The 17,877-nt window shown below is 36.0% G+C and overlaps 1 protein-coding gene across 4 annotated transcripts in view; it reads left to right on the top strand.

Annotated features, from left to right (window-relative positions):
• Nucleotides 1–17,877, top strand: part of CNOT6 (CCR4-NOT transcription complex subunit 6) — a 77,242-nt gene that overhangs the window by 47,329 nt on the left and 12,036 nt on the right. Inside the window, exons 3-7 of one of the 4 annotated variants that reach the window (XM_058739796.1) lie at nucleotides 4,801–4,987; nucleotides 7,151–7,236; nucleotides 16,096–16,185; nucleotides 16,281–16,349; nucleotides 17,719–17,876. In XM_058739796.1, the coding sequence (XP_058595779.1) occupies nucleotides 4,801–4,987; nucleotides 7,151–7,236; nucleotides 16,096–16,185; nucleotides 16,281–16,349; nucleotides 17,719–17,876 (590 nt within the window). Of the gene's footprint in view, nucleotides 1–4,800; nucleotides 4,988–7,150; nucleotides 7,237–16,095; nucleotides 16,201–16,280; nucleotides 16,350–17,718; nucleotide 17,877 lie in introns of all 4 variants that reach the window. The other 3 variants (XM_058739792.1, XM_058739810.1, XM_058739801.1) reach the window with 3 other exon arrangements.

Raw genomic sequence — 17,877 nt, forward strand, 5'->3', positions numbered from 1 at the left:
AGGGTGTTTTGTAGTTTTTAATATATTGGTCCTACACATATTTTTGTCATATTTGCCTCTACTTTGTAATTTGGTACTAATGTAAATGTTATTGTAAATATGTTTCTGATTATGCATTGCTGTATATAAAAATACAGTAGATATTTTGTATATTGATACTTTATCCTACAACCTTGCTAAACTCATTTATTGGTGGTATTTTTGTAGATTCTTAGGATTTTACATGATGATTGTGCCATTTGCAGATAACCATGACTACTTCTTTCGACTTTTTTTCTTATTGCATAGGCTAAAACTTCCAGCATAATTTTGATTGGGAGTGGTGATAGTGGACATATCTTGCTTTGTTTCTGATCTCAGGAGGAAAGTGTTCATTCCCTTACCACTAACCTTCTTATACATACCCTTCTTCAAGATTTAGGAAGTTCTGTTCTTAGCTTACAAGCAAGCTTTTTTTTTAAATCAGGATTTGATTTGATTAAATGCTGATTTTTAAATGTTGATTTGTCATATGCTTTTTTACATTTGTGTGTATGATTTTCTTTTCTAAGAAAAAGTTTTTTGAAAAATTATTTTGAATGTTTAACAAATCTTGAATTTGCTAGTGCAAGTCTTACTTGGTCATCATCTTTTTAATCTATTGTTGAATTTGATTTGTTAAAATTTTGTTAAAATTTGCATTTTTGTTCATGAAGGATTTGATTTGTAGTTTTTTTGGTACTAGTTTTATCTGGTTTTGGTATCAGAATGATGTTGGCCACATAGAATGAGTTCGAAAGGATCTTCTTGCTTTCACGTTTTTGGATCAGTTTGTGTAGAATTGTTATAGTTATTCCTTAAATATTTGGTTGTATTCACCAATGAGCCTTTCTGGTTCAAGAATTTTCTTTGTGGGAAGGTTTTTGTCAAATATGTTCAGGAGTACCTGGGTGACTCAGTTAAGCGTCCTCCTTGGTTTCAGCTCAGGTCATGATCTCAAGGCTCATGAGTGCAAGCCCTGCATCAGGTTCTACGCTGACAGTGTGGAGCCTTTTTGGGATATTCTCTCTCTCTCTCCACCCCCCTCCCTGTCTCCCCCCTCTCTTTCTGCCCCTACCCTGCTTGTGCTCGTTCTCTCTTAAAATACACTTAATTAAAAAAAACAACACTCATAATGTTGTGCAGCCGTCTCTACCATCCATCTCTGTAGCTCTTTTCATCTTCTAACTTGTCTTCTTTTTTGAAAGGTATTTTTATTGGGTTGCTAGGTTCATAGTATTTATTTTCTTTCAGTATATTAAAGATTTTGCTCTGCTTGTCTTCTCTCTCGTACTGTTCACAAGTAAAAGTCTGCAGACATTTTATCTTTGTTTCTCTGTGTAATTATTTTTCCTTTGGCAGCTTTTAAGATTTTCTGTTTATCATTTGTTTTAAGCCATTTGATTAAGATGTGCCTTCCTGTAGTTTTCTTTTTTATTCTTCGTGGAGTTTTCATATACTTGGGGGTTAATTGAGCTTTTTGTGTCTAGGTTTATAGTTTTCATGAAAAGTAGAAAATTTTTTGCATCTCTTCATTGTCTTCTTTTTTTTCTTTTTGGTGATAGCCCAAGATATAATTCACATAATTCATCCACTTAAATGCACATTCAGTGGTTTTGTATATTCACAGAGTTGTGCACTCATTACCACAGTTAGTTTTGACAACATTTTCATTGCCTCCAAAAGAAACGCGATACATATTAGCTTTCATTTCACCTCAGCTAGCCAGACCTTGAAAGTGTTAATCTTTTTTCTGTCTGAATGGATTTGTTACTCTCCTGGACATTTCAAATAAATGGAATTATGTAATGTGTGGTCACTAGCTTTTTCCATTCAGCGAATTATTTTTAAGGTTCAATCGTGCTTTAATATGTATTAATATTTCATATGTTTGAATATACCACATTTTATTTATCTGTTGACAGACATTTGGATTGTTTCTGTTTCTTGACTCTTGATAATTCTGCAGTGGGCATTTAAGTTTTTGTATGGACACGTGTTTTTCTTTCTTTTGGGCATATTCATCGGAATTAATTGCTGGCTCATGTGGTTACTTGTATAACCTTTTTGAGGAACTGCCATACTATTTTCCAAAGTGGCTTCGTTAGTTTACATTTCCACCAGCAGTATGTGAAGGTTCTAGTTTCTCTACTCCTTGCCAATACTCTGTCTTTTTTATTATAGTCATCTTAGTGGGTATGAAGTAGCGTATCATTGTTGTTTTTGATTTGCCTTTCTCTGATGGCTGGTGATAATGAGCATCTTTCCAAGTGCTTGTTGGCCACTTGTGTATCTTTGGAGAAGTGCCTGTTCTTTGCCCACTTATAAATTGAATTATTTGTCTTTTCTTACTGAGTTGTATCAGTTCTTTATATATTCTAGATACAAATATCTTATTAAATTTATGACTTTCAGATAGTTTCTCCTGTGTGAACACACTTTTCACTTTGTTGATGGTGATCTTTGAGGCACAAAAGGTTTTAATTTTGGTGAAGTACAGTTTAACATATTTTTTGTTGCTTATGCTGTTAGTGTCCTATCTAACAAACCATTGCATAATCTCAGGTCTTGAAGGTAAATGCCTCTGTTTTCTTCCAAAAGTTTTTGAGTCAGTTTTTGTATATGGTGTAAGGTAAAGGTTTAACTCCTCAAAGTTAAAACATGTGGATATCTGGTTATCTTTTGGGTTTATTTCCTAAGATATTTTTTTCTGTCCCCAACTCCCCTATTTTGGTGACTCCAATTACATATATATTAGGTTGTTTAAAGTTGCCCAAGAGTTCATGGACGTGATTTTTTTTAATGTTTATTCATTTTGAGAGAGAGAGAGAGAGAGAGGGAGAACACGAGTGGGGGCGGGACAGAGAGAGAATCCAAAGTAGGCTAGTGCAGAGCCTGAGGTGAGGCTTGGTCTCACAGACTGTGAGATCATGACCTGAGCGAAAATCGGGAGTCGGATGCTTAACCAACTGCGCCATGCAGGTGCCCATGCATGTGTTTTTTTTCTAGTATTTTTCTCTCTTTTCATTTTGAGTAGTTTTGTTGCTGTATTGTGAATTTTGCCCTGTTGGGCAATGCATATTTTTGTATTCCTATAACCAGTATTGAACTTTATTTTGGGATACAGTTAGGTTACTCAGAAACAGTTTAGTTCTTTTGAGGCTTGCTCTTAAACTTTTTAGGTGAGACCAGAGCAATCTTTAGGGCTGATTTTTTTTTTTTAATGTTTTTATTTATTTTTGAGAGAGAGAGAGAGACAGAGCACGAGTGGGTGAGGGGCAGAGAGAGAGGGAGACACAGAATCCGAAGCAGGCTCCGGGCTCTGAGCTGTCAGCACAGAGCCTGATGCGGGGCTCGAACTCATGGACCGTGAGATCATGACCTGAGCCAAAGTTGGATGTCTAACCAACTGAGCCACCCAGGTGCCCCTGATTTTATACCACTAATAAGTCCAGCACCTTGTGAGTTATGATACATTTCCTTCTGGTAGTTGGCAACACTAGCTAGCTTCAGTTCTGTGTAAATGTAGGGATTGTTTCTACTTCTTTTGGGTGTTTTTCCTTCTGGCCCAGGCAATTTCTCACATGTTTATACTGATCAATACTTAGCTGAAAACTTGAGGGGGAACTTTTTCCCATCTCCAGACTTCTTTGTTTATCTCTTCCTCTCTGGTACTATCTCTGCCTTTGTAAATTCTGGTCATCTTGGCTTCCCTGCTCCAGAACTTGGGGGAGATCACTGTGCTGCCCTTGGGATCTCCTACCTGTGCAGTCCAGGAAGCTGAGACAGTTGTAAGGCCTGCCTTGTTTGTGATCATTTGGGGATCACTGTTCTGCACTGGTTGAAGTCTAATCGCTGAAATTTGTTGATTCATATATATTGTCTGGTGTGGTAGTTGTTCAGGTAGGATAGTAAATTTGGTCTCTGTTACTCCACCTTGATTAGAAATCTTAAGATTGCCTTTTCAGCCAATAGAAAATCAGTTCTCAAAGACTAGTGTATTTCCATTACATCTGTTTGTTTCATTCTGTCTCAGAGTAGATCTTAGACCATTAAAGAGATTGGAGGAAAGTTCTTAGATGGATTGTAGAAATGATTGTCATCTTACCAAGAAGTACCAAAGTACTGATTTAATGTTACATTGAAAGAGATTACTTTCTTGGTTACTGAACCCGGGGTCTATTACTGTTTGATTATGACTTCATATCTTTGATGTTTCTGGGCAAGTATTTTTGCTTGTAAATTATTCAGTACAGCTTTTGTTTAGTTATATGATTCTTGATGCAGTTATTACTTGAGTACATTGGTCTTAAAACTTTGTTAAGCTGAGAATATATGGTTTACCTTTTGTTTGCAGGCAGAATTCTTGTTTTCTAGAGTATAGATAGGAACAGCCTCTGAGAGAGGATTTGATTTTTTTTTTGCGTATCCAAATTAATCGTGGTGACATACTAGATTTATCATTACTATAAATCATTCATATCTTTCTTTCGTGTCATAGCTGAGGCAACCTTAAAGGATAAAGTCTTAGCTGTTGTGCTCTTAAAAAACAATGATGCATTTTAAACACAGATTTTTTTAGTTTGCTAAGTAGAGCTTATAACCTAATCATAGCAGTACGTTGTCCTAGAATAGGTAAGCTTTCTCCTGTTAAACCCTTCCTCACAATGTTTTGAAAGATAGATTATTATTCATTGAAACATCTAAATGTTATTTGATCCAGGGACCAAATTGTAGACAACACCATATTAATCCTTTCCCCATTTTTTCCTTCTCTTACAGGAAAAGTAAGAAGCTTAAGCTCATCTTTGTGGTCACTAACTCACTTGACAGCTTTGCATCTGAGTGACAATTCCCTGTCCCGCATTCCTTCAGACATTGCCAAGCTTCACAATCTGGTGTATCTGGACCTGTCCTCTAATAAAATCCGGAGTTTACCGGCAGAACTCGGAAACATGGTATCACTCAGGTGTGCAGATTCGACTTCTTTTCTGACTTTAACCCCCTACAAACAAAATAGAATACTTATTTTGCTAGGAAACTGCACTACCAATTAAATGGTATTTGAACAAGAGCAAACATAATTGTATCCCTTGTAAAGTTTTCTGGGAAAATTGAATGTCAATAAATAATAAATTAGGTAGATTCATTGCCTAAAATTTGTTTTATTGCTATGTTATGTGTAATATACTTTATTCCTAAACAAAAATTTTGGATAAAGTGGGGGTAAATAAATAAAAGGCAGTTATGTTAATCCTACATACAGACTCTCCTGTGACAAACGATTGTGGTGCTTTCCCCTCTAAATTCTGGGGTACCATACTATGCTTAACACAGGGTCCAGGATACCACTGCCAAGGAATGACACCTTTTTGGCCATCCCAGGGCTTGTATGCATGATAGTAATAAAGCCTGGACTCAAAAAAAAAGCTAGAATTAGTCACTGCATTTGGAGGACTACAGTGCGGAGTAGAGGAGTAGATAGAATATGGAGTCACACAGTTCAGTTTGGAATCCTGTGACTTTGCCATTTACAAGTTGTGTGATTTGGGGCAATCTCCTTAACTTTGCTGAGTGTTTTGTCCTCTGTAAAGTTACTGTAAGGCCTACCTAGCCAGGGCTGAGATTAGAGATACCTGAGATAATGAGTAAGAAACTACTAGCACCCTGCTGGACACATATTGTATTTAATAAATGGTAATTGCTATTTCTTTTATTATCCCTGTTTTTTTGTAAGGTAGATGGGATCCATCCAAGTTGAAAGTAAAGCTAATTTCTAGTTATTATGTTAATCCCAGTGGAAAAATCTTGCTCCATATCGTATTACTTGCCTTTTCTTTTATTCCCCTGGCTGTTTTGCTGCTTCCTACCATTTGCTGCATAGTAAAAAGGAATAAGGACCTCGTGAGAGTTTCTTTACCTTTGTTATTCCCACTCCAGCTTTTTGACATTGTTTTGGGCTTAATTACTGAGTATATACCATGACCATTTTTAATCTCCTTAAAAGACCTCCTTTCCCATGTGATATATGTGGAAATAAATGGGAACAAATTATTTAGACTTGTTTAGTTTATGGCCTCACCAGCCTCTGGTTCACTAAGTAGTAACCGAGGTTCATTTAAATTCTAAGAACCAGGGATTATACTGGTTCTTCTTTTTTTTAGAAGTAGTTCGCTTCACCTTTAAAAATTGATAAATAAAACTTACCGCAGAAAATTGTAAGTATCTCAGTGTTGGGTCTTTGTTTCTTTTCACTACTGAAGATTCTTTTGATAGTTCATAAAAAAATATTAATTGTTAATAAAGCTTCCATTATGTCTAATGTGAAACTTTAAAATTTGGAGAAATATTAATGGTAAACTTAATTTTTTAGCTGTCATAAGCTATTTTCAGTTGGTGCTACATGATCATTTTAAATCTCATTTAACAATTCACTTGTTAGGCTGTTTTATCATTTCCATTTTCTTAAAGTTGTGTAGTAGACTCCATGTGGCTGGATCAGTGCTGCTCTTGGGCAGTCTGTGGACTGTGCCCATTTGTAAACTGTGTCATCAGCCTGCAGTGGAATAGACAACGTGTGAGAGCAGTTTTGTATCTATTGAATCTAATGCACTTTAAAAATATGACTTGTGCTTTGTTGGTCTTTTTTTTTTTTTCTCCTCTCTTTTCTTGAATTAGAAATTTAAAAAAAAAACTTTAAAAATTATTTTAAAATATTTTAAAATTTTTTCAATATTTATTTTTAAGAGAGACAGTGTGAGCGGGGGAGGGGCAGAGAGAGAGAGACACACACAGAATCCAAAGCAGGCTCCAGGCTCTAAGCTGTCAGCAGAGAGCCTGACACAGGGCTCAAACTCATGAACTGTGAGATCATGACCTAAGCTGAAGTTGGATACTAACCCAGGTGCCCCGGTTTTCTGTTATTTTTAAAATGTTTGGTCTGTGGCAATCTGGGTTTTTTTTGTTGTGTTTTGTTTTTTTGCTACATCATTGTTTGAGAAGCACTGTACTAGACATTGGAATATAATATAAAATTTTTCATTCTGAGAAGAATATTAGAAATTATAGTGCTGATTTTAGCCATGGGTTAAAAGGCAATATATGTTCTGATGTGGAATTTTTACATCCACAGGGAACTCCATTTAAATAACAACCTGTTACGAGTTCTACCCTTTGAGCTGGGAAAACTGTTTCAGTTGCAGACTTTAGGCCTGAAAGGTATGATTTCTCATATTTGTGCTTCTTGTGGTTTGTATGTTGTGTCTTTGAGTCTAAAGAAGCTGTAAGAGGGGGATCTTGTCGCCAGGGATTTGCAGGCTCACTCTTCCCCAAACTTCATCAGTTTTTTAGGTACATCCCAGTGGTTTTCTCTCTTGTCCACCTGGAGACTGTCTGCTAATCTTTGTATTCCTTTTTACTCCTAGCCCGGCTTTTCTTTCTTCTATCCTTTGTTTCAGTCAGTTCAGCGTTCTGATGATACATTCCTCAGATCATACTTTATGTCATCATACTATAAATGGCTTTGTTTAAAAAAATTTTTTTTATGTTTATTTATGTTTGACAGAGTGCAAGTGGGGGAGGGGAAGAGAGAGAGGGAGACACAGAATCTGAAGCAGGCTCCAGGCTCTGAGCTGTCAGCACAAAGCTCAACACGGGACTGAAACTCACGAATAAATGGCTTCTTTTCCCTTGTATTCAAATCTCAAAAAACAAACTCACAAAGTACAGAAATTGAGTAGAAAATTTTCATCCATTGGAACATGTTAATATTCAGTTTTTAGCATTTTTTAAAACTTGATGTGTAAGGACTTCATTAATCTATTAGAATTTGAGGGCATAATTGATCCAGTAAGAATTATTGGGAAATATGTTTTTTAAATCAGTAAGATTAAAAGCTCTATTTTAGTAATAGGTCAATAAGAATTTTTTTTTTAACACATTAGATGATTGTTTGCTAATCTTGTATCCACCTCATTCTTTAATCAATTCCTAAAAAAATAGTCACATAATGAAGTCTTAAAGAATTGTACTTTTGTTTCTTAAGACTACATTTAGAAAATAAGGTTTTATTCCTGTAATCCTTTTCATTTCATAAAGGTAACAGTAATTTTACAAAAACAAATGGGAAAATATAAATAATACATTTGTAAATGTATACAAAACCATATTCATCAAACATCAGCTTTATAAGGTTTTCTTTGGAAAGTGTAGGCTGGGCTTGGCTGAGCTTGGCTGAGGATTCTTCTTTTTTTTTTAATGTGTATTTTTGAGAGAGAGAGAGAGAGAGAGAGAGAGACCGTATGAACAGGGAAGGGGCAGACACACACACACACACACACACACACACACACACACAGAATCTGAAGCAGGCTCCAAGCTGTCAGCACAGAGCCAAACATGGGGCTCGAACTCATGAACTGTGAGATCATGACCTGAGCCGAAGTCAGATGCTCAACCAACTAAGCCACCCAGCCACCCTTTGGCTGAGGCTCCTTAAATTAGGCCCTTTAAAGTTTTCTTGTTTTAACTTTGAAAAACAAAAATATAAAATGTAGCAACATCAGAATGAACAATTAATATTGTGTCACTTTTGTGTCTGTTTTCTAATACAAAGAAATAGAACATTACAGAATGTAAAAACCCTCTTTGTTTCTTCTTTAGGTCCCTTTCTCATCCCAGAAGCAGCTACTGTTTTATGTCCTCTTAATTTCAGGTTTTGTAATCTTAACAGTATTTATTTTACAAAAATGTGTTCATTTCTCTAAGGATTCACAAACTTTATTTGACATTAGGGTCATTGGTCACACATGTCCACATTGTGTTAATGTGTATGAAAGCCTTGGAAGCGTTGGGGAGTGATAGGGCAGTCTTTGTGGCACCTTAGTTTTTGAGGATCCCTTGCTCTTTCATTTCAGAAAGATCCTCTAAAATGTTTGACATCTAGGTTTTAGGTTTCTTTCTTCGAAATAGAGTTTCACCGATTTTTTGGACAAATCCATTACTTTTCTGAGCTTGCCCCACTCACTTGTTAACTTCTGACAACCGCTGATTTGTTCTCCATTTCTAAAACTTTGTTATTTCAGGAATATTGTGTTAGTAGAATCATGCTGTATGTAACCTGAGATTAGTTTTTTCCACTCAGGTTAATTCTTTGACGATTCTCGCAGGCTGTTGCATGTTTGCTTCTTTATATTGATGAGCAGTGTTCCATGGTATGGATGAATCATGGTCTGTTTAACCAGTCACCTGTTGAAGGACATCTGGCTGGTTTCCAGTATTTGGCTATTGTGGATGAAGCAGCTATGAACAATTCTGTGTACAGATTATTATGGCACATAAGTCCTCATGTCTCTAGGATAGATGCCCAGGAGTGCAATTGCTTGGTCATATTTTAGTGTTGTTTAGTTTTTTAGGAATCTGCCAGACTTTTCCAGACTGGCTGTACTATTTAACATTTTCACCAGTAATGAATAAGTGATCCAGTTACTCTGAATCTTCCCCAGCTTTGGTGTTGTCACTATTGTTATTTTTAGTTTTTCTGATAGATGTACAGTGACATCTCATTGTGGTTTTAATTTGCATTTTCCCGTTAGGTAAAGATATTGCACATTTTTGCATGTGCCTACTTGTCATCTGTATGTCATCATCTGTGGAATATTCTTCATGCCTTTGCCCGTGTCCTAATTGAATTGTTTTTTTACTGTTGAATTTTCAGAGTCCGTTATATTTTCTGGATACTAGGCCTTTGTCAAATATGTGATTTGCAGACATTTTTTCCCCAGTGTGTAGTCTTTCCACCCACTTAACACACCCAGTTCCAGCACTGTGGGGCTTTCCCCCACACCAACAAGCAATTCTAGGATACCAGCTAGATGTCCTGTAATTCAACTAAATTCTGACACTACCTACCCAAAGATAGCCTCAGATTCCATGGATAAAAGGTTCAGTCCCACAGGACTGCTACTTGCCCATGCCTCCCTAACTTCAGATTCCAGTCACAAGGCCAGGTTGTCACCTGTGCTCCTGATCAAGGTTCCCGCAGTCCCCTCCTTGGGTTTGATCAGTTTGTGACAGTGGCTCACAGTAATAAGGAAACCCGTTTACTCACAGATTCCCAATTTATTATAAAATGATATAACTCTGGAGCAGCCAGATGGAAAAGATGAGTAGGGCAAGGTATGGGGAAAGGGCACAGAGCTTCCGTGCCCTCTTCCTCTCTCCGAGAGCACCACTCTTCCCGAGTCTCTATTTGTTCACCAACCCAGAGGCTCCTTGAACCCCATGCTTTTGGGTTTCTGTGGAGGCTTCATAACATAGGCATGACTGATTAAATCATTGGCCTTGATGATTGAGCTGACTTCCAGCCCCTCCTCCTGGGGGACTGGGACTGGAAGTTCTAACCTTCCAGTCACATGGTTGGTTCCTGTCAGCCAGCCCCCATCCTCCTGTGGAGGCTGAAAGTTACTTCATTGACACCACAAGAGGCACCTCTACAACTTCACTTTGGAAGAAATCCTTGAATCACTTTCAGGATTTTAGGAGCTTTAGGGTTCAGATATGTATTTCTTATTATAAATCATGATGTTACACAGGGTCTTTTCTGTAACAAAAGGTTTTGGTTTTGATGAAGTTGTTTACCATATTTTCCTTTTATGGATCCTGTGTTTTGTACTGAACGTTTCATGGCTTTATGTTTTACATTTAAGTCTGTGATCTGAGTTAAAATAGAGCTAAAAGAAGTAAAGGATTAGTTCAAGTTTCATTCCTTTGTCTGTGAATGTCCAGTTCCCCTAGCACCATCTGTTGAAAAGTCTACCCGCCATTGAATTTCCTTTACACCTTTCTCTCGAATCAGTTGGACATATCTGTGTGGATCTATTTCTGGATTCTCTCGTCTTTTCCATTGATGTATGTGTCTGCCCCTTTGCCAATAGTTACTTGAAAGTTGAAATAAGATAATTAAGTCTTGAAATAGGATAGACTGATTCCCCTACAGTAGTCTTTTTCAAAATGTTTTTAGCTATTTTAGTTCCTTTGCCTTTCCATATATATTTAGAATAGTCCTATCTATAGTTAAAAGAAATATTGCTGGGATTTTGATCAGAATAGTGTTAAACCTGTATATCAAATTAGGGGAGAATTAACACCTTTAATATGTTGAGTGTTCTGATCCGTGAATATGCCATGTCTCCTTATATTTAGAATTTTGATTTTTTTTTTCATCAGTATTGTGTAGTTTTTGGTATATAAGCTACATAAATGTTTTGTTAGATTTATTTCTAAGTCTTTTTGTTTGTTTGTTTTCAAGTGGTTGTAAATTATAATTATTAAATTTTGCTTTCCATGTGTATGTTCCTGGACATAATACAGTGGATTTTTTTTTTTTTTTTAATTTCACCCATCCTCCCAACCCCCACCCCCTTCCCTCTGACAACGACTAGTTTGTTTTCTGTACTTAAGAGTCTGGTTTTGTTTGTTTGTTCATTTGTTTTGCTTTTTAGATTCCACATATAAGTGGGATCATGTATTTGTCTTCCTCTGTCTGACTTATTTCACTTAGTATAATAATATTCCATTGTATGTACATACCACATCTTCTTTATCCATTCATCTATGGATGGATAATTGGGTTGCTTCCATATCTTCTTGGCCATAGTGAATAATGCTGTGTGGAATATTACTTAGCCATAAAAAGAGAAAGCACAAGATCTTGCCATTTGTGACAACATGGATGGATGTACAGGATATTTTATACTCAGTAAAATAAGTCAGACATGGTTCATATATCTTTTTGAATTGGATGGATTTTTATATTAGAGTCTTAGGAGTTGCTTTTTTTGGTATACTTAATGGTAAAATTTTTGGGAATTTTCTATGTAGAAAATTATGTCATCTGGAAATAGGGATAATTTTATTTCTTCCTTCCCAATATGTCTGCTTTTTCTTTCCTTTTCTTGACTTATCGTACTGACTAGAACTTCCGACATCATGTTGAATAAGAGTTGTGAGAACAGACATCCCTCTTTTTCCTGATATATGGAAGTATTCTGTGTGCACTATTATGTATAACGTTAGCAGTAGGTATTTTGTAGATCGTCTTTATCAATTTGAGGAAGTTTCCCTCTGCCCTTTTGCTGAGAGTTATTAATCATGAATAGGTGTTTAATTTTGTCAAATGCTTGTTTTGTATCAGTTGATATGATTTCTTTGTTAGCCTTGTAATTGATTTTTAAATATTGAACCAGCCTTGCATTCCTGGAACAAATCCCACTTGGTCATGGTTATAAATCTTTTTATATATTGCTTACTTCTGTATGCTAATATTTTCTTAAGGATTTTTGACTCGATATTCATAAAGGTATTTGTCTTTAATTTTCATTTGTTTTATGCTCAATTTGTCTGGTTTTGGTATCTAGGTAATGCTAGCTTTCTGAAATGAATTTGAAAGTGTTCCCTCATCTTTTGTTTTCTGGAAGAGAGTCTATAGAATTAGAGTTAATTCTTAAAGTGTTTAGTAGAATTTTCCAGTGAAACATTTCGGGCCTGGAGATTTCTGGTAGTTTTTAAATTTTGAATTCATTTCCTTTAATAGGTATAGGGCTATTTAAGTTTTGTACTGGGTGAGTGAGTACAGTTTGTGTATTTCAAGGAAATGGCCGCATTCATATATGTTGTTAAATTTATGTATCTAGAATTGTTCATGGTATTCCCTTATCCTTTTGATTTCTGTAGGGTTTATATTTTTTATATTGGTAATTTTTGTCTTCATTTTCTTTGTGAGTCTTGGCAGAAGTTTGCCAATTTTATTGATCTTTTCAAAGAAACCGCTTTTTAAAAATTCCTCTTTTTCTGTTTTCAATCCATTGATTCCTATTTTTTAGTGTTTTTAATCCTTCTTTTTGCTTTCAGTTTATTTTGCTCTTTCTAGGTTCTTCAGATGGGACTTAAATGTTTATTTTGAGAGAGGGAGCACTCAAGTGGGGTAGGGGCAGAGAGAAGAAGAGAGAGAATCCAAGCAGACTTAAGGCGGTCAGCGCAGAGTCTGATGTGGGGCTCAATCTCATGAACCATGAGATCATGACCTGCGCCGAAATAAAGAGTTGGATGCACAACTGACTAAGCCGCCCAGGCTCCCCTGAGACTTTTCCTTTTCTAATGTATACATTAGGTGCTATAAATGTCCCTCTTGGCTCTGCTTTAGCTGTGTCCAGCCACAAATTTTGTGTCCCTTGGACACTGGACAAGAATATGAATTGGGTAGAATCTTCTATAAATCTCAACTGGATCCTCTATATTAACACTAGGGTCTGTTAGATTGATGGTATTTAGAGGATTTTTTTGTCTAGTTCTTTTTTGTTGTTGTTTGTTTTTGTCTAGTTCTGTCAGTTGTTGTGAGATGAGTGCTGAAGTATCAGCATAATTGTAGATTTTTCTATTGTCCTTTCAGTTCTATCAGTTTTTGCTTAAAATATTTTTTAGTTCTTTCATTTTGTGGATGCATGTTTAGAATTGCTGTCTTCTCCTTTATCATTACATAATGTCACTTTCTCTAGTAAATTTATTTTCTCTGAAATCAACTTTATCTGATATTCGTCACCCTTGCTTTCCTTTTGTTAAGGTTTACATGACGTATATTTTCCCATCCTTTTCTTTCCAGCCTGCTTGTATTGTTATATTTGAAGCAAGTTTCATGTAATAACATACATAACTTATCAAGTCTTGTAGGGCTATCATTTTACATTTTGAGTGAAATAATAGAATCTCTAACTCTATGACCTTTCATATGCCCCGTTTATAGTATCATTGTCTTAATATTTTCTCTACCTATATTTAGAACCAAGTCAGTGTTACAAAGACATTTTAACGGCTGAACATGAGTTAGAAACCTTAAGTGAAGGAAAGCCTATGTTTGTCCCTTTTTAAAGACCATGGTCTTTTTTCTTATGTTCCAGGGTTCCTTCTTTTATCATTTCCTTTCTATTTAGAGAACTTCTGTTCTGATTCTTTTATAGTAGGCCTGCTGGCAACAGATTCTCTTAGTTTTCAGTCCTCTGAGAATGTCTTTATTTCTCCTTCATTCCTAAAGGCTGTTTTCACTGGGGATTGGTTCTGGGTTGTCGGTTCTTTTCTTTCAGCACCTAAAGTTATTGTGCCACTTCCCTTTAACCACCATGGCTTGTGATGAGAAATCTGCTCATTCAAGTTGTGTTTCCCCTAGTTCTTACTCTTACCTAGAGGGAAGGTGTTTTACTCTGGCTGCCTTCAACATTGTCTTTGTCTTTAGTTTTTAGAAGTTTAGTTGCTGTGTGGTTTGTTGTGGGTTCTTTTGAATGTGTCCTATTTGGATTTTATCAGACTGTTGAATCTGCACGTTTGTGTTTCTCCAAATCTGGGGAGTTTTTCAGCTGTTATTTGAGTGCTGTTTCAGCTCTGTGCTTCTTGTCTGTTTCCATAACTCTGAGGACATGAACCTTAGAATTTTCTTGTGGTCCCACAGGTTCCTGAGGCTCTTTTCATTTTTTTTTTTTTTCAGTTTCCTTTCTGTTGTTCTGTTGTTCAGTTTCCCTTCTGTTGTTCCTTACTGTCTTCCAGTTCACTGATTATTTCCTTTGATGCTTTATTTTGCTGTTTAACCCATCCACTGAGCTTTTTATTTCATGTATTCAGTTTTTCAGTTTCAATATTTCCATTTTTAAAAATATGTTTTGTTAATTTGCCAAAACTTTTTCTTGGTTGAGTCTTCCTATTTTTTCATTTATTTCAAGCATGTTTGTAATTTCTCATAGAAGTGCTCATTGAAACGTGCCTGCTCTATTTAGGTCAGATTATTCTAATGTTTTTGTCATCTTGGTGTTGAGTCTTGTTTATCTTTATTCATTTAGTTTGAATTCTTCCTATTTCTTGGTAGGATGAGTGATTTTCACCTGAAACTGGAAGTACTCATATTATAAAACTTTGGATCTTACTTAAACCTATTTTGCTCTTTCTAACTGCTCTGGCAGAGAAAGTGAGGGGGGCAGTATCTTTTGAACTTTCATTTGGCATGGCTAACATAATCACTTTATAATGATTTATAAATCATTTGTCCTTTTCAATTTATAAAATTTATTATTAGTCTTTCTTAAAGTGGAGCTATGGTATCCAGGACCTTCACTGTTCAAAACAGTTCATTATACTGTTAATTTTCATAAGCACATAAGAAATCCTTCTGAGAGGATTTGAGACTCTTGTAGATACATGTAAATCATTGCATTTGCTTTCATTTTTAGCACTTATGAAACCGTCATTGAATTTACAGATGGCTCACAGTCCTGAGGTTTTCCCTTTTCCTTAGTGACTACATCTTTTTTAAAATTTAAAAAAAAAATGTTTTTATTATTTTAGAGAGACAGCATGAGCAGGGGAAAGGGGCAGAGGGGGAGAGAGAAAGAGAATGAAAGAATCTCAGGCAGGCTCCATGCTCAGCACAGACTCTGACAGAGGGCTCAATCCCACAACCCTGGGATCATGGGATCATGACCTGAGCCAAAATCAAGAGTCAGATGCTCAACCGATGGAGCTACCCTGGCGCTCCAGTAACTTGATCTTAAATCAGATCTGTCCCATCTTGTTATTGCTTTATTTAGTAGAGTTTTTAAAAATCTAAATGAAGACTACATCTGTCATGAGGATATCTTCATGTTAGCTTTGTTGCATCTTAACTTTTGATTCTCTGATCCATTATAGTGGCTGTCCTCTTTCCCTTGTCCTCTTTCCCATTCTTCCCCATCCAGTTTCACTTGCTTTTGATTGTCATAAAAGTGTTGATGACACAGGGCCAGATACAGAGCACTATTAGATATCTTCTAGATTGACATTAGTCCACAATAATTATTTTCTGGATACTTCTGCAGAACGTGGTTTCAATCATTTTTATTCTTCATGTCAGAAACTGAAAAAATATTTCCTCTAGTTTGGTATCTTACTAATAACTACATATATTGTGATAGGTCTGATAATTTTGGTATGTTTTTTCACTTTTGCAATATTTTATTACCTTTCTTGGTTTCATTTTACCTTTTTAAAAAATATTTCCAGGAAATCCACTTACCCAGGATATATTGAACCTCTATCTGGAACCAGATGGAACAAGAAGGCTACTGAACTATTTGCTTGATAATTTGGCAGGTACTGCAAAAAGAAGTAAGTGGTCATTTGCTTAAATGATTTTTTTAAGAAGATGTGTAAGAATATTACTTAATTTTGTGTTTATATTCAACTAGTTTCAACAGAACAGCCACCTCCAAGATCTTGGATTATGTTACAAGAACCGGACAGAACAAGGCCAACTGGTTGGTAGCCTTATATTTTTTTAACTTATTTTTACTTGATGTTACATATCTAACAGTGTTGTTGGCATTCTTTAGATTATGATTTTTACTTGATATTAAATACCTAACAGTGTTGTTGGCATCCTTTAGATTATGGGCTGTGTTACATTTGTATGCTTGAGATTGATTTGGCTTGGGAGATCATAATAAAGACTAAATTATTGCTTACCTGACCTCTGTAATATGCTGTAGGTCTACTGTAGAGCAATGCTTCTCAACCTCCGGCATTTTTATCCCCTGGGGGACATTTAGCAATGTCTGGAGACATTTTTTGATTATCACAAATAGGGGAAGTGCTACTGACGTCTCATGGTTAGAGATCAGAGATGCTGCTGAGCATGCTACAGTGCACAGCACAGCCCCCCACAGCAAAGAATTTACCCACCCGTAATGTTAGTGATGCCATTGTTAAGAAATTATGCTGAAAAGATGCCTTTGCACACCATTTTTTAAAAATTGTTTTAAATGTTTATTCATTTTTTGAGAGAGAGAGAGGAATGGGGGGAGGGGCAGAGAGAGAGGGAGACACAGAATCCAAAGCAGGCTCCAGGCTCTGAGCTGTCAGCACAGAGCCAAACATGGGGCTCGGACTCACGAACCGTGAGATCATGACCTGAGCTGAAGTCAGACAGCCACCCAGGCGCCCCAGCTTGCACACTATTTTTTAATTGGGCTGTAAAGAATTGATCAGACTCATTTGTTATAATAAATATACCAAAATCTTTATATTGGAAGTTTTCAAACCCTATTATGTTCCAAATGTATTTGATACTACAGAATTGTAAGACAGCTAAAGCACTTACTTGAGAGAAATGGAACTAATGACCCCTAATTTCCTTTTAACTTAAATTGTATGAAAATAGTTTGGGAATTACATGATGTGTATAATAAGATTTAGTCTATGATACCTTTTCCTTTTGTGTGAATTAATAATAGTTGCTCTTTAAAAGAAAATAAGCCATGCCTATTAAGAGGATTGTCAGTTTTCCACGTTGTACATTAGCAGTTAGCAAAGTGGTAGGGGGAGTATAGAAATGAGGAGCCCTGGTCTTACAGACCAAGGGACTCAAGATCTTAGTCTTTTAGCTTTGAGCCTTCTGTGGTATCTCTGTAGCATTAGATAACACATTGTGTTATAATTTGTTCACCTATCTGACCTTCCTTCCTTATCCAACTTATATCCGCTATGTCTGGAAGATAGTAGTAGCTTTTCAATGAATATATATTGAATGAATAAAATCAACCTTAGCATTTAAGTGAAAATTATTGATATTAATTATGTTTTTTTTTCTGCCACGTGTGTGAATAAGTAAAGTTATCTTTCCTACAGCCTTGTTTTCTGTCATGTGCTATAATGTTCTTTGTGATAAATATGCGACCCGGCAGTTATACGGCTACTGTCCATCTTGGGCACTAAATTGGGACTACAGGAAAAAGGCCATTATTCAAGAAATTTTGAACTGCAATGCTGATATCATAAGTCTTCAGG

This window comes from Neofelis nebulosa, chromosome 1 (assembly GCF_028018385.1).
Source record: "Neofelis nebulosa isolate mNeoNeb1 chromosome 1, mNeoNeb1.pri, whole genome shotgun sequence".
In the NCBI taxonomy this organism is placed as follows: Eukaryota; Metazoa; Chordata; class Mammalia; order Carnivora; family Felidae; genus Neofelis; species Neofelis nebulosa.